The sequence below is a fragment of the Colias philodice genome, chromosome 1 (assembly GCF_061535455.1).
Source record: "Colias philodice isolate Cphi_HAF_F1 chromosome 1, ilColPhil1 Martin Lab GWU primary, whole genome shotgun sequence".
Lineage (NCBI taxonomy): Eukaryota > Metazoa > Arthropoda > Insecta > Lepidoptera > Pieridae > Colias > Colias philodice.
In genome coordinates this window covers 6,090,277-6,112,345 of record NC_143086.1, presented here as the reverse complement: position 1 = coordinate 6,112,345, position 22,069 = coordinate 6,090,277, and the positions used below count along the sequence as shown (strand labels likewise).

Sequence of the window (22,069 nt, the reverse complement as noted above, 5' to 3'; positions counted from 1 at the left end):
TTCAAACTCATTCAAAAAGTAACGTTATCATAAGGTTTGTAATTGCCAAGAAATGACAAGAACAGGAAGTATATAAAAAGTAATTTGTATACAAAACCATAATCTAGTTGGCTAATTAGTTATTTTAGACAAAAGCAACGCTATGAATGATAATGAAAATTCTCATACAATACCCAAATTTACAAGAGGAGAGAAATGTATATTTTTTCATTTAGTTCTAGTCTTCGTAGCAATTCTCATTTTGGTCATAATTTTTATACTTCATTTATATACTGTGAAACATAGCAAGTATACTGCAATGAATGCAAGGCGTTCTGGTCCTAATAATGGAGGTAAATATTCTCATTTTTTTAAAGTTTGAACTAAAATATTTAGCTTTATATTCTACATGATTTGGTCTACATAATCTTCTACTACTGTAGAAGACACAATTTTTTTTAAAGATCTGTAGTTGATCAGGAGTTGAGTGACAAACTCAAAATAGTATGTTTATATAGTTATTTCATTATGCCGACAATGTTAAAAAAAACAATTTGTAAAAAAAAATCTACACGGGTCGAAAAATTATTCCACTATTATATAGTCCATTTATCGAACAAGGCTTTTGAGCGGAAAATGCGGGTAGAACCGCAGGGCATAGTAAGTAATATAATTTATGGTAGTTAACAGTTTTCTAACTTCCTTCAAACTTTACAGGCTCTGACGTTAGTTATCCACAAATAGGGGCAGTTATTTTAAATGAAACGGACGTCGTTGTATGCAATAGTCTCCTTATCAAGCCGAAATGGTCGCTGAGCCCAGCCAACTGTATTGTAGCCCGTTCGCACCCAGACATGGCAAATTTTCTATTTTCCTGGCGCATTGTTTACAAAAGTTACAATAATTGTAAGGACAATATAAACAAAACGCTTAGACTCAAAACTGCTTCTTAATAATTATTTTATATACTTAATAATATAACTTTTTTATCTACTTATATCTACGAATTAATTGGTAGAATAGAGTAACCATAAAATATTTTCTTCGTATTGATTTTAGTTGCTACTGAAATAAAATCCAGTATAGTACATTCTCATTTTGACAAAGATACATTAGGATACAATATTGGATTATTTGAACATGTTTCCAATATTCCCTTGGATCATTATGTTCGTAAGTATAAGAACAAAAATAATGAGAAATCTATCGAATAAATCGAAATGTTTCTATAGAAATATGAACAAACTTCTTAGTTATTTTATTTATTTTAGTTACAAATGTGCCTTGGACTGCGGGCATGAAACATTTTAGGATCATTTCAAATTATAAACGTAGAGGTAAAAAAATCTTAATATTCTGAATAAAGTTTCAGTTTCTTTGAACCTTTTACCTTTTACCGTTTACCTACCTAGGTATTCTAAAAATATATATTTTCATAGCTGGAGATGATTTAATCCAACAACATTATGCTAAATTATTGTCTGTGGACAAATGTACGCAATACACGTCGCCTATCTTGGATTTAAGGAACTATGAATTTTGTATTGTTCCCCAAGAAAGAAGTGTTCCTTTAGGTAAGGTATTATTGTACAATTGTTATAATTCAATGATACATCTTATTGATTGATATTTGAACTGACTTCATCATTACAGAATACGGTGCATTGGTATTGTTGAATGAAAAAGTTTTAGGATTATATTCCTGGGGAGAAAGAAAACTGAGTCATTTGCCTTTTGTTATTCTTAATATAACCTTTTTCCACGATTGGATACACAATATGATCTCTTTTGTTTAGTAGATGTTGAGTAGATGGTTCTAACATCTTAATTTCATTTTGTTTCCATTACCATAAATAACAATAATACTTGTATACGTAGTATATTATTATTAGTCTGTGATAATACTTAAATAACTAATGATATCTCAATAAATGAAATAATAATATAAAGAAATGAGAATGGGAAATGAAACATGTTTTATTATGAATGGTAAAATGTTTGATCTCTGAATTTGAACAATCTTGACACAATCTTTGAGCTTCTGAGTTCTGCCTATGTAACTATGAAAGTTCGTCAACCGAGCTGGTGAAAGTTAAAATACATTATATAAATACATTACCATCCTGATTCAGTTGGGCAAAGACCGAGAAAGAGAGAAAACCCTAAACACAAGATGTTTTACAATTATTGCTCCAATTATTGTAGAGAGATTGGCATAGAACATGCATAGAACCATAGAACCTGGTCCGAGTGGCAGGGAGCCGCTGGATGCAGGCCGCCGGTGACCGGTCGTACTGGAAATTGTGCTGGAAATCCTTGAGGGAGGCCTTTGTCCAGCAGTGGACGTCCCACGGCTGAGACGACGACGGCGACGATGCATAGAACCATTTTTATAAAAAAATCCTTAATATTCTGTTTCAAGTTTTGCATATTAAGTACATATTAAGTATATAAAAATCAGTTAAACTTGAAATGTGCTATATTTAACTTGAACATTTAAGTACCTTGAAAAAATGTTGAAAGGGTTTATTTCTTAGTTTATTTTCAATAGGAAATGTAAGTGGTGAAATATGCACAATGCACATGAGAACGTTAAAAAATTTTAACTGAAAATATAGAGGAATTCAAATTTGCCGCAGTATATTCAATGACAGTTGGCACGTAGAGGAAGTGTTGCTGTTAAAAAAATAACTATGTAAACAGGATCAATAAACAAACATCACTTTTCTTTTTTACATAATTAGTTTAAATGTATACTATAATATTTACATTATTGGCAGTATATTTAATTTTAAAATTTCATCACATTCAAAAAATATTTGCTAAAAATAATAATGGCCACATTTAATTTTGATTTTGAACTGTAATGTAACTTGTACTAAGAAAAAATAAACCCAAGATTGGTCTTCGTCATTAGTTTTCAAACAAGAACAAAATTTAAAAAATCGTTTTATTTATAACATCAATAGGCTACAGCAAATCTTATAAGATAAAAGTTTAATAAAATTAGTTGTTACAAAATTAAATTTTGTTTTGTATGGCTAAGTCAAAAGTGCAACTATGTTGACATTCAATATGGCGGTATGTCGTCAGTGCTGTGCTGTATCGTGGTGAGATTAATTAATTTCATGGATTTTGTTTGTATACTTTTGTACGTTTCAAGTAAATTTTGTAATTACATTATAGGTAGAAAGTACATTTATATATTTGACAGCATATCTCCATAAAGAAGCGATACGAAATTCAGCGTTAGCGGCATTACAATTTCAGAACATAGACGGTCGGCTCGGATTGTCGGGACAGTCGATACCTACCTAGATAGCAATAATAAAATGTAGAACAATATTTCGACGCGACGCTTTGATATAATCCGATTAAAATAGGGATATAATCTCTTAGATATTTATATGAATTTTCTCATAAAAGCGCTCTGGAGTTTATGATTTGTGATGGCGGGTTTATGTACACGGTTCGATTTTCCAATTAATTGGGGTTGATAATGGTAGTTGGCAAAATTAGAATATTGTGTAATTGAGTTGATTACCTTTACTTGTAAACCTATGAAGGTATAATTAACGTGTTCGTAGTTTAAGAATATCATTGCATAGGGTTTTTTGAGTTGTAAAAACATCGTAAACTCGGCGAGCGCACGCGTTCGTTAGGAATTCGCACGAATCTTACTCGAAAAATAATGTTTTTAAATTTCAAGTTGGATTATTTTCAGTGTTTCTAATTGTAAATATATTTTCTTTGCAGTTCAACTATAGACCCTAAGTAATTTTGCTGTGAATATAATTAAATTTAGCAATCAAAACTGAACGCAACGGCGAATAACAAAATTAAAAATATAGTTACGGCAATGTATAGCAGAACTCCGATCCAGCAAGCATTGAAGACATCTGAGGATCTAGTGTAGTATATTCCCAAGTAGATTTGTTTGAATTAAGTGTTCTGGTGCATAAATTTGTGAACTTTGTTTTAAAGACTCAGTGTTCTAGTGAACACAAGACTTGAAAAATGTGATTTTGATTGACAAATTTGTAAGCACTATTAAAACGTAACACCATACTATTTTCTGTGATATATTGGTTCATAACTGAGATTTGGATTTATATATTATACACGTTCATATATAACTACGAAGAAATTGCAAGAGAATGTCAAGCAATCCTCAGTGGAAATTGTTCCAGCCGCCAGATTCACATGTAGCACCCTTGCAGGATATTTTAGATCTCCAGCATTCTAACATGCAATCCAAACAGGGCTACCGCAACGGTAAGTTATACAAACTAGTCTTTAATACTGACCATCAATAGGTTCTGACATTGATTTTTTAAAATAAGTTCGATAAAAATTGTACCAACACTATACCATTAAAGGTACTTTATTAACTGTTCAGATAAATTTTGTTTATGAAAATTATTTGATAAAAAATATTTGATTACTTCACTGGCTCAACAATTGGGCAAAACATTAACTCATTTTATATTACAACATAAAGTTTTGTATCATTCGGCTAAACAGAACCATTTTTTGCTTTGTACTGCTACTGTAGGTGGTTATCACATTTGACTCATACTGCAAATTAGTTCAATTATGTTGAGACAATAATAAATTAATGACAGCAAAATTTATCTTTTTAATGTGTTTCCTGAATTACAACAAAATTGTGTATTTGTAGGTACATACAGTAGTGAGTATCCAAGCTCTCCGAGAGATAATTTTAACAATATGAACAAGTCCAGTGGAGGAAATAGATTTTCCTTGGGCAATTATAATTTAGATGCCTGTCCAATGGGTGACTCTGTTGGAGTATACTCATCTAGCTCCACAAATAATCCAACTCAATATGACTCTGTAAACCACCCACCTATTAGAGAGACAGGAATCATTGAAAAATTACTTGTAAGTCCACCACTGAATTTAATTATATTAATTCTAAATTAAAGCAATTTCGTAATAATTGCAAAACACTTAAAATTTTCAAACATGATTTAAATGTGATAATCCTATAACAGTGGATTCAATTGAATAAAATTTTCAGCATTCCTATGGCTTTATCCAATGTTGTGAGAGGCAGGCTCGCCTGTTTTTCCACTTTAGCCAGTTCAGTGGCAACATTGACCATTTAAAGATTGGTGATCCAGTAGAATTTGAAATGACATACGATCGGCGAACCGGTAAACCCATAGCATCCACTGTAACAAAGATTGCTCCAGAAGTAGTGTTGAGTGAAGCTCGTGTGACTGGTATTGTTACTACAGAAGTGAAGGGTGAGGGCTCGGGGGATAACACTGGTAGAATTTCATATGAGAACCGTGGTGAATGTTTTTTCTTGCCATACACAAAGGATGATGTTGAGGGAAATGTCACTCTGCGTACGGGTGACGCTGTTAGCTTTCAGATTGCAACTAACCAAAGGTATTGTTGATATGGTGTTATCATCTGCATTGTACTAGCTATTGTTTTCATTTTTGCATATGTTTGTTGCTAATGTGTGTAATATACAACAATAACATTGGATCATACAACTACTTCATTTATCACCTATTTCTTTACACATTTCATAGAAACTGTACAGTTACGGGTTTTCAGAGGCACGCTTGGTGCTTGTCATGTCCGATTTGAAAATCCTGTGCACCCTGTCAAGTATCATGGTGTTGTGTGTTCCAAAAAAGAAAACTTTGGCTTTATTGAACGCGCGGATGTCGTCAAAGAAATATTTTTCCATTATTCAGAAGCAAAATTGAAAGAGGAATTATCGTTGGGTGATGATGTGGAATTTATAATTCAGACAAGAAATGTAAGTTTGGTTGGTTTTGTTCGTCATTAAAATTTCAAAAATTGATTGTGTCATTTATGCATTCAAATTGTTCTAGGGTAAAGAAGTGGCTTGCAATATCACAAAACTTCCCAGTGGCTCGGTTGTGTTTGAAGATATAAATCCGGAAATTATGCGTGGGCAAGTTTTGAAGCCCCTGGAGCGTGGCACTATGATGCGTGTACCTCAGAATGATCCATTACCTGGAAGGATAAAGTATCGTGCTGCTGATCATTCTGAAGTTGAGGTAAGTGCTAGAAACCAACAAATGCTATATGAAGTTTTTTTTAATTTTTGAATTGTATTTTTTTTGTTACTGTGTTTATTTATAAGATTCCGCGATTCGTCTCTTTGTCTGTCCATCCGTCTGTTACCAAATGTTACATCATAAGCCGTGATTCTGAGCCATTTGAAACCGTGTGAAATTTTAAAGTGGCAAATGTTTTGCCACTTTAACTTTAACAATAAATAATTAAAAAAAATCCAAGTTAAGCAATGGTTGGCAAGGTCAAAAAATGAAAAGAAAATCCATTTTTTTAAGTATTTGCTCTTCCGTGTACGACTTTGTTTTGCTATATTTCAAATCTTCCTCGCACCTGACCAATTTTTCACTATCTGAAAAAATGGTATTTGGTTTTTGTAATAATTCACAGAAATTACACACTCGCGACATTTTTAATTAAATATGTAGTTCATTTTAAAATTCAAGAATAGGTTACAAAAAATCGAATGCAACATCTGAAATTCGATATAGACAGTAATTATTGTAATGATACCTCACATCTCAAATTCTGTGAAGCTTTGTAGAATGGAATAAGAATATTAAAATAAATATTTTATGAAGGTGTTGGCTATTTTTAGGCAGGCTTTATTCGACGCCCACAGTTACAATTTATACACTATTTTTGGCTATTCTAGGAAAATTTATTGGAAAAGTTCACGTTAAAATTTAATGTAACATGCAACTGCATGACGCAAATTCACGTTCCGAATCGGCCACTTTGTTAATATTGGATGAAAATGTTGTCTTAGTGGTCGATAGTTGCAGGATTTTACTTTTGTAGGTTCCATTCGGTGATAAAGATCAGTGCGGTGAGTTCACTCTGCGTCACGGGGACTGGGTTCAGTTCCAAGTGGCCACGGATAGGCGGGATCAGTTGAAGCGAGCCACCAACATCTCGCTATTGGATGAGTCTTTCAATGTATCTGGCGAAAGGTCAGTGGTGGACTAAAATAAAAGATATTACAAAAATTTATTGAATATTAAATTTTTTCGATCGTTACAATTTTCTTATTGGATTTTAGACGCGAGCAAGGCATAGTCTGTTCTCTGCGGGAAGGATTCGGTTTCATCCGCTGCGTGGAACGCGACCAGACCATGTTTTTCCATTTCGCTGAAGTCCTCCGCCTTGGTCAAGAATTAAGCGTTGGTGACGAGGTAAAACAACCTGTTAAGATAATGTTTATATTTCAATAAGTTTATATCATTGAATGTATCGTGGATTTATTTTTTTAGTTATCGGCCGCCATTATCAGTTTTATATCGATCCTTGTCAAAGACGAAGTTCTCTAAAAAACATCGCGGATCTTTTTCCACTATAAATGTCATTGCTGGTTAAATTCACCGCGTATTAACAATGATTTCGTAAAATTTTTTCGTGTCTAAAGTTTAAAATAAAATATCTCTCGTCCAGGTGGAGTTTACCGTGGACCCGGTGACGACGTTCTCGAACATGAACACGCGCCAGTCTGCGATACGCATCAAGCACTTGGCCCCTGGCACGGTGCAGTTCGAGACGCTCGTCGAGAAGGGCGTGCGTGGTGTTGTGACCAAGGAGGCGCAGTCGTACGCGTCATCGTCCGCGAGCCCCACCAGGAACGGCAACGGGGTAAGTTCTAGAAAGTTCTAGAAGGTTCTAGAAGGTTCTAGAACGTTCTTCCCTTCAAGCGAAGAGTGAACGGGTACGTTTAGGGAAGCGCGCTCCATCATAGGCCACATCTCAGCTTACCATCAGGCGAGATCGTGGTCATAAAAAAGACGGGTTGCACTCCGGGAGTGCCGGCAGAAGTGAAAACTTGATTATTAACGTTCAGCATGTTTGATATTTTGGAATGGTATCCGTCTTACGCATGGAATATAAGGGCTAAAAAAAACCGTCTTACGCTTTTTCGATCAGGCCACGTGTCCTGACGCGAGTTTAAGATTTTATACCCAACGCCGCTAAAGAAGTTTTCACTTTAAAAAAGATTGTGTACGAGGCGCTCTTCGAGTATCGCGGGCGCAGTGACGTCACACAGCTCCACCAGGAACAATACCGGGGTAGGTTGTTCTAGAACGTTTGAGAACATTTGACTGTGTTCGAAACGCTTGACGGTCGTCGACAAACTATGATGTTCTAGATTCTAGAGTATTTGACATATCGAAGCTCCGTTAGCTGCACGCTAAGGGCTCCAGTTGAGCACGGGAATATATTAATTACGTACCCTATAAATTGATGTCACTGAGGAATAATGCAACTTTCTACAGGTGGAAGAAAGAAAGAAAGAAGTGATTACTTAGTGATTAATTTTATTTTCCTTTTATATTTTCCTATGTGTCTTATAACCGTAATCTATGAAAAAAGGTTTTTACTTCTGACATGGTTCGAAATAAATTTGTGATGTTCTCATATTCGATCTAAAATTCATCAACCAAAACTAATACTTTATGTAAAGATAAATAAATCTCTTCTAAATTGCAATCCTTAAATAAAGAAAAACACAAAACCTAAAGCTCCTTTTATTCGATTAAAAATCTGTTCAGAATATTGTTTATTAATCAGATTTTTCCGTTTATTCCTTATTTCTTCAGTGGGTTTTGTTTTACAAAAACAAAGGCCAAAGTTTCTTCAAAACATACTTTTGAGGTCTCTCGTTAATTCTAAGCTTCCTTTTCGTAAAAGCCATTATGAACCAGCTTTCTTTATATAAAGTTTAAAAAAAGGTTGCGACAGCCATGTTTACCAGAATGAACAAATATTATTTACCGTTATTATACGTTGAGTAAAAATAATTCATTTCAGCGAGAGCGAGGGTGAATTCTGGGAAATGTACCGAGACAATTTTCTCTATCGAGTTAGTGCAACCGGAAACTAATTTCCTCTTTCATATAAACTTAGAACTTAATTATCACTCAGTATTATAGGATGTTGTGAGATGCAATATTTCAGTACTGTTTTGTTATTATTGGCTGTAAATTTTTATTATTTATTTTCGCTTCCATTCCAACCCTCTATTTACTTCCAAGTCACATAGCTGACATTTTCAGTAAAGTTCAGGGTTCAAACTAATTAAAAGTTTTTCATAAACAATTTTTTGTATCATCTCGCTAACTGAGCACGCGTACGAAAGTTTCCGTTGTTAAATTGTTCGCATTTTTTTTTCACAGGATAGAGATTGAGTTAAATTTTTTATACTTTTATAGACTAAACGTGGGGCATTTTGGGTCCTTTCGAAAATTTTACCTTCATTTTCGTATAGACTATAATATGTTTGAAATATATTATAATATAGTCTAATGATATAATAAAGGCTTTGTTGTAGTACAACCGCTTTCGTTTAAATTGTTTTGTTTGATAAATAAAAATGTATAATACTTTTTACATTTTCACACTAGACTTTATGTAGAGAAATCAGTATGAGGAATTGCATTTATGTACAAAATGACTTAATCTTCCTTATCCGTCGTTTGATCCTATGACACGAGAAACACAATAGCTAATAGCTTCAAATGTTGTTACTATTTTCGTCATAACTAGCGTAGTAGAAACATAATTTAGACCTTTGTATATTTGTACAGAAAATTCGCAATAACACATCGCATATTTAAATTTAGACACTCTAATATATATTGAATAACAGCAGATTGAAAAAATGTAGGGCGAGCATTGCCAAGGTCGTATCTAAGCGAGAAAATTGAGAGAGGGTCAGATCAATTCGCCGCCTATTTTAAAATAGGCACAGTGCATAACGGTTCGATTTATTGATAACAACGATACAATTATAACTTTTGTTTATAAACATTGCAATATTCAATGTTGACGATTTCAATTAAGTTATACATCTTATGTTAAAAACATTGTGTTATTTATAAAGTTTCAACTCTTCATATGACTTATAAATGTGTTAACAATAACACGAGTAGGCTGCCCTCGCTCTAATATAATGCTCACAGGATTATATATTCGCATCTCGTCCCGACACAATAGCTAACTCCGTGCTGAGTGATAACAACAGTTTGCAATTTTCAATACACTGTACCGTCTAAACGGATGCGCGATTGTGCAAGCTATCTAACCTTGTATATATACTATACAGTATACAATATACATGTATTCCTTTCGGATGAAGCACTTGTTCTCTGAATAAAACATAATTATGAAACTAATTGGTTATCAATTATTATCAACGGCGTACGATAGAAATGTTGTCTTTTATAGTTTATTTATAGATTCGCAATGTTTACTTGTATTGTTGAATAAAATTTATGCTGTTTAAAAAGGATCTCTTTGCTTTGTTTTATTAACGTTATCATTTTAAAAATTTATTAAAGGAATACTCCGGCGACTGCCTTTCTTTGTACTAGCCTTTGGTGTGAATTACGAAGATTATTATTTATTAAATATGAGAAATATTCATGACAACTCTATACTCTCCGTAACTGAATTGTTATTCAAATATTCATTGAGCAACTGATGTTTTTTCACTTGAAAAGTTGGATAAGATTTACTATTATGAAAAATCCGAACAAGTTTACAATATAACCTATTGGACACTATTTGTTTTACTTTAGTTCTATCGTTTTATAAATTCATTTACTACTAATATAATTTTGTTCTAAAAATATGATGATGATGATTGTAATATAAACATGACGTTTATTTATATTTGAATGAAATCTATACTGTCTCGTAGTATTAAAATTACTTAGATAATTGTCCTTTGTGCAGGAAACTGGGATCATAACATGCCAGATCAACAATGCCAAGAAGAACATACCATTCTCGGCTAAGAAGTGCGAGTCGAAAATGCTGCCGCGCGTCGGCGACAAAGTTACATTTGACATTTATCAGGTAACGGTTATTCCTGGGAAGCGATAATAAGGGAAGGCGTGGGCGACGCCGGCAAATTAAATTAACTTTATTGTTTATTTTAAGAACTAGATAGGATGTTGAAACAATAAAAGCAAATATAATAAACTGTACAACAGTGCAATCAAAGTTCAGACAGGTGCAGACTCGTATAACTTTTTCATTTAAACCTCTTATTATCGTTCGATTCAGAGCGTAGTGCTTTAAAGTAAATTGGAAGCCTGTTTGCTGGCGATGTTTGAAAAGAAAATTATACAAATTGTAAACCATTCCAAGAAATGTAAAAGCGAAGCTCAATAAATGTATTTTTCAGTATTAAATTCAATGCTTTTCAAAGTTACTTGGCCCGAAGCTAACACTTTGTTTGCAAAATCTGAGTTTCTTATTTTCTCCTTTGTGTATTCATTCTTCAGTCGTCTTATTTTTCTAGTTGCCTTTATAATTCATATTTTCTCTAAAACCTGATTTATTTTAAATGATGTATTGATTCAACGTGTATGTAAGAATAACCAAGAAGTCTTATAATGTGGAAAGCCAATCACGATATAATTACTTTTGCTACTTGATATTTATCTCGTTGCTATGTGATTGTTGAATTGCATTATGAAAAAAAGGAAATTACTATACCACCCGAATAAGTTACTTCGTCAAAATAATTTATTTTGAATTGAAATATTTGATAATCGTCATTTTCACATACAAATAGACTGAATTGAAAGGAAATGGCAATTTGGTCTTGCACGAACGTGGCATACAAAGCATAATCTCGTTTCATTATTCCGTTAACTGGACAAAGCGCGACCAAAGTATGTGCCTTGTTGCGTTAGGGTAGCAAGGAGTTAGGACTAAGAATTGAATAATAGTGGCCATGCACAATGCACATAATGTTAAATTTTCACTTTAGACTATGTTTCATCGCTAGATTATTATCCTTTATCCCTGGTAGCGTCTTTGAAACTTATAAAAACGCAACAAACGCAATTGTATTGAAAAATAACTTTTTAAAAGATACACAACACGATAGTAATTAAAGAAATGAAAATTCAAAATGAATATAGAAGTTAACCATGCTTCTTTTAATATAATCGATGTCCATTGCGGTCAAATCCGATTGGGGACCTTATTTTGTTTCTTTTTTCTTTCAATATAACTTGCCCATTGCAGCCTTAATAATACGCGACGTATATTCCGTTAGATATGAACCGACCCTAAGAGGACTAAAGATCTTTTTTATTTTTGTGTTCCTTTTTTGTTTCAACATGACGTTTGCTTATTGCAGTCAAAGAGGACCAAAGATCTGCTGGCCATGGCCGTGCAAGTGCAGCACAGCCTGACGAACGGCAGCTCGTCGAACGGCAACGCGCGGCCGATCATGCAAGGGTTCATAGCGGCGCTGAAGGACGGCTTCGGATTTATAGAGACCTCCGACCATACTAAGGAAGTTTTCTTCCATTTTAGGTGAGAATTTCTTTGGTACCTTTTTAGGGTTCCGTACCGAAACGGTAAAACGGGACTCTATTACTGAGACTTCGTTGTCTGTCTGTCTCCAGACTCATCTCATAAACCGTGATATGTAGCTAGAAAGCTGAAATTTTCACAAATGATGTATTTCCGTTGCCGCTATAACAACAAATACTAAAAAATTAAAAATTAAAATTGGATCATTTTTTTTTCTCATTTTAAGTGAGATTGTTTACTATAGATTGTGACAATTTAATAGCGTAAAGAAGTCTTGTTCAATAAATAAATGGTTGAATCTGTATGCATAATGGTAATTACATACTGCTATTGGCTCAATTATGTCTAGTTCTTTAGAAATTATACAGCTAGAAAATATAGATTATTCCCTGTGCTATTTCTGTGTACAAAGCTTGTTTTTATTTATTTTTTGTTTAATTTTAGTGTGCCCTGCTATTTATACTCATATTATTTGCAATGCTATTGTATTCATGTATGTACTATGTGCTATAGACTGCTGTAGATTTACAAAAAAGTTACCTATGAAATTATATTATCTGTCTTACCTTTTCATGCTTCATTCACTGAACCGATTTTTCTGAAGTTTAGAACATAGATAAACTGAATGAACCTTGGGAAAATTTTACTAATAATGCAAAACTTGATGCAAGTAAAAGGAGATGGAAATATGTATTGCTAAAACGCGATCACTATATGCGAGCGAAACCGTGGGCAGAAGTTAGTAGAAAGCTAGTTACCAAAGAGCTTATTTATGATATGTTAAATTGAATGCTATACATTTATAGTGATAAAAATTGATTGCTGCTGCGCGATGTTATATCTCAGAGGAATAAATATTATTGTAATATTGATAAGATATTATGAGAAAGGTGATACGCAATATGACTGGATAGTGGTTTTGAATTGGCTTATGATATTTGTGTAATTTTTATTAAAAAAAAACTACTGAATGGATCTTTCATATTTGTTCAAGTATTCAGCTTCAGTGTTAAAAGGATATGGTCAATATCATTATACACGTTTTAACAGCATTGATATTGGAAGTAATTCTACGAACTTCGAACTTTCTAAGAATCATTAACTATTCAACCGAATTGTACATAATAAAACCGAAATAAAATATCCTTGTACAGATAAATTACTCATTGAACACAAATTTGTTTTATGAAAGGAAAAGGCATTAGCATTAACTGCGATTGTTTAGAAATGACTTATTTTCTTTATGTATATTTTTTGTAAGAACTCAACTGTATAAAAATAATTTATTTTTATTAAGCAGCGAACGAATAATATTGTCTAATTTTGGTTTGAAAACAGATTGGACGATTCTTTCGTCGCCATGAATACGTGTAATTACGGGCAAATATGTTCGAAATGAAATATTTTATAAAGAGGATACCCACGTAATTGGCGTATTATAAACGAGACAACTATTATATTTCACCTTGGGAATATAATATTGAAAATGACAAAAGTCGAACCTATTTTTATATGAATGTAGGTGTTCTTTTTTTTCCATTATTAATGAAAATTGGAGTTCGATATTTTATGTTGTGTGAAATTGAAGGTTGTTACGATTTTAGGCTATGTACTGGTGTTTTATTTTGTATCTTTCGTGAATAATTTGCTTCCTAAATAATTCGGATTTTGTGTAAAATTTGGATTTTATGTTAATCCCGATTGCAGTTGTTTTACTCAGTTTACTAAAATTCGGAAAGGGATATTGAAGTCAGATCGACGACGAAATTGGCCCTCTTTAATATTCCTATTACATGCTAACACAAATAAAAAAGTAATCCTCTTTATAAAGGATTATATTGAATTTCTATTTATGAAGTGTTGAAAGTAATCTAATGCTTTGTCAGTACTATATTTGCATACCTAAAGTGATTGAGATTTGCAAGCATTTGTCGTATCCCAGCACTGTATAATTGAATAACAAAAACATGTTCCAGTAACTATTGTACTTGCAAGAGATCAGCCCCCCTAGTCAAGTGGCTTTCTGTTAGCGTAGCGTTCAATAGAATAGACTACGAATGTATGAGATTGACGTAAGCTGTAGATAGGGGGGCAGATAACACTATGCTGATAAATATGTTCTTTAATATATTGCGTGTTAAAGTTTGTTCTATGAACTTGGTTTCATTGTATACAATAAAAGCATTTCAACAAGGTGCTTTATATGCAATAAAAACACTTGCCAATCAAATATTTTGTATATTGAGACATTAGTTGTTATTGTAAACAATAACATTTAAAAATATAATAAAAGCACTACGAATTTTAATGATGAAATGTCCCTCGTTCAATCTTTCCATATAATTTTAAGATTATAAGTAAAACACTGGTTATATAACGCCTTTTGTTATTATAAATTTGCGATTTAATTTATTTGCGATGATGTGACATTCAAAAAAATTCCCGAAAGTAAAACCTTTAGTAGGGCCTTGTGGGCGGGGCTGGCGCTCATTTTATATTTGAAGATGCTCATGTGTCCACCTTTGTTGACAAACATTATAAAATCACGTACAAAAAGTTATATATTATTGCTTTCAATGCACAGACACTTGAAAGTCGCGATGGTGCAGAGCCATTGCTTTTGCCGTTTTGCGGCTGTCATGATCACGATCTAAGCGTGTGTAGTTTGTTTGTGTGGATAGTTCCGTAACAGCAGTAAGAAACAGCTATTTTCTTTCTGAGCTGTTGTAATTTTCCCCGTGCATGTAATCATCAGTCCTAGTGGCGTTGATTACGAAAAAAAAAAATTGGTTGTCTGTAAAGTCGGTTTACTGACGATAGTTGAACGTGACAACGTCTTAAGGCAGATTGTGCTTCTTTGTCGCTCGTTCCGCGCTCTCGCTTGCACTTCAAGCCTACATGGAACGCCTCAGAGCGATGTAACGCCGCATGAGTCATGTTTTTGTCGGCTCTATCGAATTATAAGACGTTGTCACGTTAAAAAATCTTTCAATTTAAGTGTCGCTCATAACCACGAACTTATTCCAGCAACCTCGAGCGCAGCCCGGACGGTCTTGAGCTCGGCACCGAAGTGGAGTACTCGCTGGGGCGCGTGAACGGTTCGGGCGGCGGGTGCGCGAGCGCGGAGTTCGTGCGCGTACTACCGCGTGGCACGGTTGCGGTGGCCAAGCCGCAGGACCCCACGCTCAACGGCACTGTCACCCGTACTCTGCGCGCGCTCAACCCGGACCAGGCGCATTACTCCGGTTAGTTCAATCGACTGACCGCGACACAAACTTTCGCATTTATAATAATAGTATGATAATAATTAGATCAAAAGAAGAATTCATATCAAAATTATATTTCTGCTGATTAATGAAAAAAATACATTAACAGTTTATTTTATTTGAAAATTTAGTAAATTATTCCATTTTTAATAAAATAAAAATAAGTCGGGTTTTTCTTCCTGACGCTATAACTCCAGAACGCACGAACCGATTTCCACGGTTTTGCATTCGTTGGAAAGGTCTCGGGCCCCGTGAGGTTTATAGCAAAGAAAATGTGTCTCTGGTGGCGAAACGGATTTCGCCCGGTTTGGTTTAATAAAAATACAGCACTAAAATATATCTTATTCCTAACCAGGACTGATCCAAATCGAAAAAGGCACCTCATACGAGTTCGGCATCATGGGGCTCGCGTGCAAGCGTGAGATCCTGCAAGTCGGCGACCCGGTGACATTCCAAGCGGACACGGAGGGGCGCGCCACTAACATTGTGCCCGTTAGGAAGAAACGGAGGGCCATCGTTGATGCTATTAAAGGTAACATATAACTCTAACTAGCTTTCCACCCGCGGCTTCGCCCGCGTTTTCAAAGTAAAACCCGTATAATTCCCGTTCCCGTGGGATTTCCAGGATAAAACCTATGTGTGCTAAATTTCATTGTTATCGGTTCAGTAGTTTTTTCGTAAAAGAGTAGCAAACATACACATACACATCCATCCTCACAATATTAATAGGATATTCCATATGGATGAATTGGTCCAAGTGGAAGATCCAAAAACATTAATAAAACGTTGAAGATTGGCAGGAAAGTTTCTGGTATCATGTACGTCTATATCTAGGGAAACAATTTTATTGAAATTTAGATTTTATAAAGTCATACATTTTTTTTAATAAATAAAAATATTATAAGTTCAATTTTTACTACTTGTAAATTAATGATGTTTTTTTATCTAATCTATAAAATATCTACATGTCCCGAATCAATCCTAAATCTTTCTATCATTAGTTTCCAGATGTTATATAATTGATCTGTAATCTCTTACAGGCGGTTTCGGCTTCCTGTCGGTGGAGGGCGAGGACAACAGGCGGCTGTTTTTCCACATGTCGGAGGTGCGCGGCAACCACGCGGACCTGCAGCCCGGCGACTCCGTCGAGTTCGTCATGTTGACGAACCCGCGCAACGGCAAGTCGTCGGCGTGCAACGTTGTTAAGATCGGGTGAGTGCCGTCTTAGCTTAACCTTCCCTATTGTCAATTAAAAAAAAGACGGGTTGCACTCCGGGAGTGCCGGCAGAAGTGAAAACTTGATTATTAACGTTCAGCATGTTTGATATTTTGAAATGGTATCCATCTTACGCATGGAATATATGGGCTAAAAAAAAATCCGTCTTACGCTTTTTCGATCAGGCCACGTGTCCTGACGCGAGTTCAAGATTTTATACCCAACGCCGCTAAAGAAGTTTTCACTTCAAAAAGGTAGGGTTGAATACGCATTGCGATGAATGTTGGATAGTGTTTTCGTTTAGTACTTTAGTGGCAGAAGAAAATCGTAACTCGACAGATCTATATACATATTATAAATATCACAATTATGTCTGTGATACTTTCACGCTATGATTTCAATTTAATTTAGAATGAAAATAGTTGAAAACTCTTGTGTTAACATAGGGAGTAGATTGGCCGTAATAAATAAAAGTGGATGTCTTTAGTCTGTATAATACGCTATATTATTTGAGATTGTTGTAAAAGGATGATGTTGTCCCAAAAATTGACAATCCATACTAATATTATAAATGCGAAAGTAACTCTGTCTGTCTGTTACTCAATCACGCCTTAACTACTGAACCAATTTGCATGAAATTTGTTATAGAGATATTTTGATATCCGAGAATGGACATAGGCTACTTTTTACCCCGGAAATCCTACGGGAACGGGAACTATGCGGGTTTTTCTTTGACTGCGCGGGTGAAGCCGCGGATGTAAAGCTAGTATTGAATAAATCTTTGTTAAATAGGATAAGTTTTCGGTAAATGCACATAATATTGAACGTGTCAATCTTATCCGTGTGTACAGGAGCAAGGGTGCAATAACAAAGGCGCGGCCGGAGCGGCTGCTCGCGCGGCTGCGCACCATATCGCTGGAGGACGCCGCGGCGCCGCGCGTCATCGTGCTGCGGACGCCGCGCGGCCCCGACGGCACGCGCGGCTTCCGTCCGCGCCGTCCGGTGCACGGTGCGTACATACATACACACAAGAAGCTTATATCTAATACACTGGAGATTGCACTATGAACATTAACTTGTAACAAGAAAATATAAACCTAACTAACTACCTAGGTGTGAAAGGGATAAAAAAACATACAGGCGTCATTCAACGTCATATTTTCTTGTTACAAGTTAATGTTCATAGTGCAATCTCCAGTGTATTAGATATAAGCTTCTTGCATACACACAGACACATACACATGCATTTATTGACGTGACAACGTCTTATAATTCGATAGCGCCGGCTGCACGCATGAAAAAACATGACTCATGCGGCGTTACCTCGCTCTGAGGCGTTCCATGTAAGGCTTGAAGTGCAAGCGAGAGCGCGGAACGAGTGACAAAGAAGCGCAATCGGACGTTGTCACGTTCAACTATCGTCAGTGAACCAACTTTATACACAACCAATTTTTTGTTATATCTTAAGCTATTGCATAGCTTCTATCGCGGGCCTTGAGCGCGGGGACCGAATCGAGAAATTGCGTAACGAAAAACCTCACGCTCCCCACGGGGACGGACACGGAAGTGTGGCTTGAAGGCATGCTATGCAATAGCTTTACCGCGGCGGTCCCCGAGTGCCACACGTCTTTTTTTATTGAAGAAGTGAAACTTCTTTATCGGGGTTGGAAAAAAATTTAGTGTAACATTTTTCCGTTACGCGCCATCTTGTTTTTATCCCTTACACGCGTGATTGACGTATTTCTGTAAAGTTGCATATAGTAAATTATTTATTGAAAAATAAGATCATAAAGAAGTTTCACTTCTTACGTGTGTACACTAGTACACGCACTCATTTTTTTATACAGAATCATTCATTGTACAGTACGATTCAAACTTAATGGCGGCTCGGAACATCGTACGATCCGATGCGCAGAAAACAATTTTAGTTATTAGCGGGACGTTAAGGGGCCTGTGGGCACCCGCACTAACTTCCGAACCGCCATTAAGTTTGAATCCAACTATACTTACAGTTAAATCAAAACATACATTGAATTTAATAACCGTACATAAAAACAGAACAGATATACATACATACTTATAACTATCCGAGGATACATTCGTCCAAGTAACTGCTACGAAGGATTACGAAAGTATTTGTTCCACTAGCAAATATATCAATTTTGGCATCGATTCAGCAAGTGAAGGGTCTGGTGCCGGCCGCCTGCGTTCCCACATAAGCCTGGGTGAATGCGGCCAGCGGCAAACCATATACATAATATACGCACACACACAAACATATACATTATACACTATGACAAAATATAATGAAACTAGCGGTCCGCCCCGGCTTCGCCCGTGGTACATAATATTTACGTTTTCTCTACATAAAAACCATCCTCGTACTTCAAGGAATATAATAAAAAAAGAATTATCGAAATCGGTTCAGCCGTTCTCGAGTTATGCGCTTACCAACACATTTTGCGATTCATTTTTATATATAAGAAGATAAGAGGAAAAGCTATTGCTGTTGATCCCTCCGCGAAGTAAAGTCTCACGGCCATTCCACGGTGAAATGAGCTAAAAGAGAAAGGGTTCTTTAGTCGATATGTATCATGAATAATTGAAACTAACATACAGGTAGCCTGGGGATACTTAATTTTTTGCACTCTATAATATACAAAAAAACACACACACGCACATAGAGTATACATACCATACACAATCACGCGCACGCACACATGTTTACATCCTCACACATGCACAGAACCTTACGTATACAAAACGCGAACGTCTATTATAATTTTTTTTTTCATAATAATCTACAAATTTGTTCGTATTCAAAATAATGATGCATTGTATATTAATCTGCTTTCTTTAATTTTCCAGAACAACTAGCCGAGTGAGAACCACAGCAAGCCCTGAAAAAATACAGCTATTATACTGCTATGTATGTAGGTAAAAGGCATTCTAGATTCGTTTCAAATTCAAGTTATATGTAAACTCTTGCAACCTTGGCACTCTCCGGGCCCCTCATAACACTTGGCGTTGTTAACTTTCATAGTATTCTGTAAGTTTAAATATAGTTAATGTTCAATTTTTGGAAAAATGAAAACATCAAACCAATTGTGTAGTCGTAGTGTTGTTCAACACGTGTTTTGAATTGTAACGTAGTGTTTATGGGTGTTAGTGACATAATTACAAACATTATACGTGCCGGTCGAGTATGTGTCGGTACTGGCGATTAGTAAATGTATTTCAGACTTGTCTTATAATGAACAAAATAATATAATTTATATGTGTCGAGATAAGTATTGAAATTTGAGAGAGTGCCAATCGTTGTACAGTTTATCACTGTCATTGTATTGTATTAATGAGAGACTGACTGATTCTCTTTTCTTTAGCAGCATTTAGAAAATTGTTTTTTTTTTTGTTATATTTACTAATTTTAGGAGACTATTCCGTACACGTATCACAGTAAAGAACGAACAATCGAAGCATCACTGATTATAATAGCTTAGATATGAGCGTCGAACATATCAAATGATTATCGAATTATTATTATTATTATTTCTTTTATGCTTGTTTTGTCATGTGTTTTGTAAAGAGGTTCTTTTTCGCGACGAAACGTTGTTCAAAATTCCAGATTTACGTCCGCCCCGCTAAATATGCTTGCCAAGTTCAGTGTTAGGTGACACATAGCAAATGAAGATGGTTTTTCTATTTTTTTTTTATTTACAACAGATAATAATGTACAAATTCGAGTGTTACTATGTTAAGGATCTCATTTGGTGTGGCGATTTGAGCCTGCGTCCGAATTCTGCATCAATAAAAACAACTTATCATTCTTCATAATAAACTTGTAAATATCATATTATAGACACGTAGGTATACTTGTAAAGTGTATAAAGTATTTATTCCTGTTCCAGACGTTTGCTTTGTTTATTAACATTCATCGTTATCGTTTTTGCTAATATATCATATCATTGAATTACCGGCTTCCACGAGCGCGTATATCGCGGCGATACCTTATATGTGTTGTATATCGTTTTATTTATATACTTCATAAGGCTCGTTTTAAACGTTAAGATGCGACTGATCTAGAATCTAGATAAATTATACGATGTGCTAGAGATGAAAATACCGGGCTTTGCACATATCTTTTTGGTTAAGTGATTTGATTAATTATTTATTAAGCATATAGGTCTAATTTTTTACATTTTTTTATGTATAAACCTGTCTTCGAATAAATTGTACATTTAATATTGCCGTAGGAACCTCGATTAGGAACGAGCTGATCGCCGCGATAAACTTTTCTTGTGTGCCTTAGACCTCTTCCGCACTACCAAAATTAATATAAAAATATTGAATTCTTTGCAGAAGTTTATTTGTTCACAATACTTTATGCTCGCTGAAAACATGCCAAGCTGCATTTAAATTAAAAACAATGCAATGAAAATGAAAATACAAATAATAGAAGCAATTAAATTTCAGTAGTGCGGAAGGGGTCTCAAAATATGTTTATTAATTATTCCATATTATTGGCTAATGTTTTCTTACGTTTGTTATAAAATTTTTGATAGATCTCTTTATTTGAAAAAAAAGCTGTGATTAAATTGAAAATTTCATGTGCAATAATCGATGGAATATCTGTCCTCAGGGCGCACCTAGTCTTAGTGTTAAAGCCTTCATCTGATATGTGTCTCCGAGTACCGAGCGGCGGTTAACTAAATGTTATATTTAGCGATTTAAACGATTGGATTTAAGCATTTATAAAGTATGCTAATGTACTGGAATGTACCAAAGACTGAAGATGTTATTTATTGCGACGCCCCGTCGGCGGTAGCGTTATGTTCACAAGGTATATGTCACATTGCCTCAAATCGCCCTCATAATCCGAACACTTCCCCGAAACTTTATATAATTTTACGCTCTTACCAAAATATCATGAAGCTGTAAACATTAATAAAATGATGGAGTCGCCAATAAATTGCAATAAAATATATAGTTATTAATGTGATAAAATCTATGGATTGACTGAAGTGTATGAAAGCAATATAAAATGTGTTCGCACTCGATTTAGAATATAAAATCGACGAATAAGACTCGCACGGTCCCAATTCCCACAATATACTTCCAGGCAATGAAATGGGGTATTTTTAGACAATTAAACTTTCACTAATTCAAATAATACAAACAATAATTAGGCGAGTCAAAAAAA

The 22,069-nt window shown here is 34.9% G+C and overlaps 2 protein-coding genes across 2 annotated transcripts; both read left to right on the top strand.

Moving 5' to 3' along the window:
- Nucleotides 1-142: 142 nt before the first annotated feature.
- On the top strand, nt 143-1,775 carry LOC149491142 (uncharacterized). The gene is made up of 6 exons (XM_089699027.1): nt 143-332; nt 697-885; nt 1,039-1,152; nt 1,251-1,316; nt 1,419-1,553; nt 1,633-1,775. Exons 1-6 carry the CDS (start codon nt 143-145, stop codon nt 1,773-1,775), a joined length of 837 nt encoding a protein of 278 aa, XP_089555153.1.
- A 1,084-nt stretch (nt 1,776-2,859) lies between these two features.
- Nucleotides 2,860-22,069, top strand: Unr (cold shock domain-containing Unr). Its single transcript, XM_089702403.1, has 16 exons — nt 2,860-3,089; nt 3,736-4,254; nt 4,661-4,884; nt 5,024-5,400; nt 5,575-5,782; nt 5,859-6,047; nt 6,865-7,016; nt 7,106-7,238; nt 7,495-7,689; nt 10,789-10,911; nt 12,209-12,387; nt 15,415-15,632; nt 16,009-16,185; nt 16,694-16,865; nt 17,721-17,878; nt 19,738-22,069. Exons 2-16 carry the CDS (start codon nt 4,137-4,139, stop codon nt 19,752-19,754), a joined length of 2,640 nt encoding a protein of 879 aa, XP_089558529.1. The 5' UTR covers nt 2,860-3,089; nt 3,736-4,136; the 3' UTR covers nt 19,755-22,069.

What these genes read in the sequence shown, in the direction of transcription:
- Unr (XM_089702403.1), top strand. Translation starts at nt 4,137, where the DNA reads ATGTCAAGCAATCCTCAGTGGAAATTGTTCCAGCCGCCAGATTCACAT. An exon ending in CAAACAGGGCTACCGCAACG is followed by an intron (nt 4,255 to 4,660) that starts GTAAGTTATACA and finishes GTGTATTTGTAG; the next exon opens with GTACATACAGTAGTGAGTAT. An exon ending in TTACATTTGACATTTATCAG is followed by an intron (nt 10,912 to 12,208) that starts GTAACGGTTATT and finishes TGCTTATTGCAG; the next exon opens with TCAAAGAGGACCAAAGATCT.
- LOC149491142 (XM_089699027.1), top strand. Translation starts at nt 143, where the DNA reads ATGAATGATAATGAAAATTCTCATACAATACCCAAATTTACAAGAGGA. An exon ending in TTCTGGTCCTAATAATGGAG is followed by an intron (nt 333 to 696) that starts GTAAATATTCTC and finishes CAAACTTTACAG; the next exon opens with GCTCTGACGTTAGTTATCCA. An exon ending in AGAAAGAAGTGTTCCTTTAG is followed by an intron (nt 1,554 to 1,632) that starts GTAAGGTATTAT and finishes TCATCATTACAG; the next exon opens with AATACGGTGCATTGGTATTG.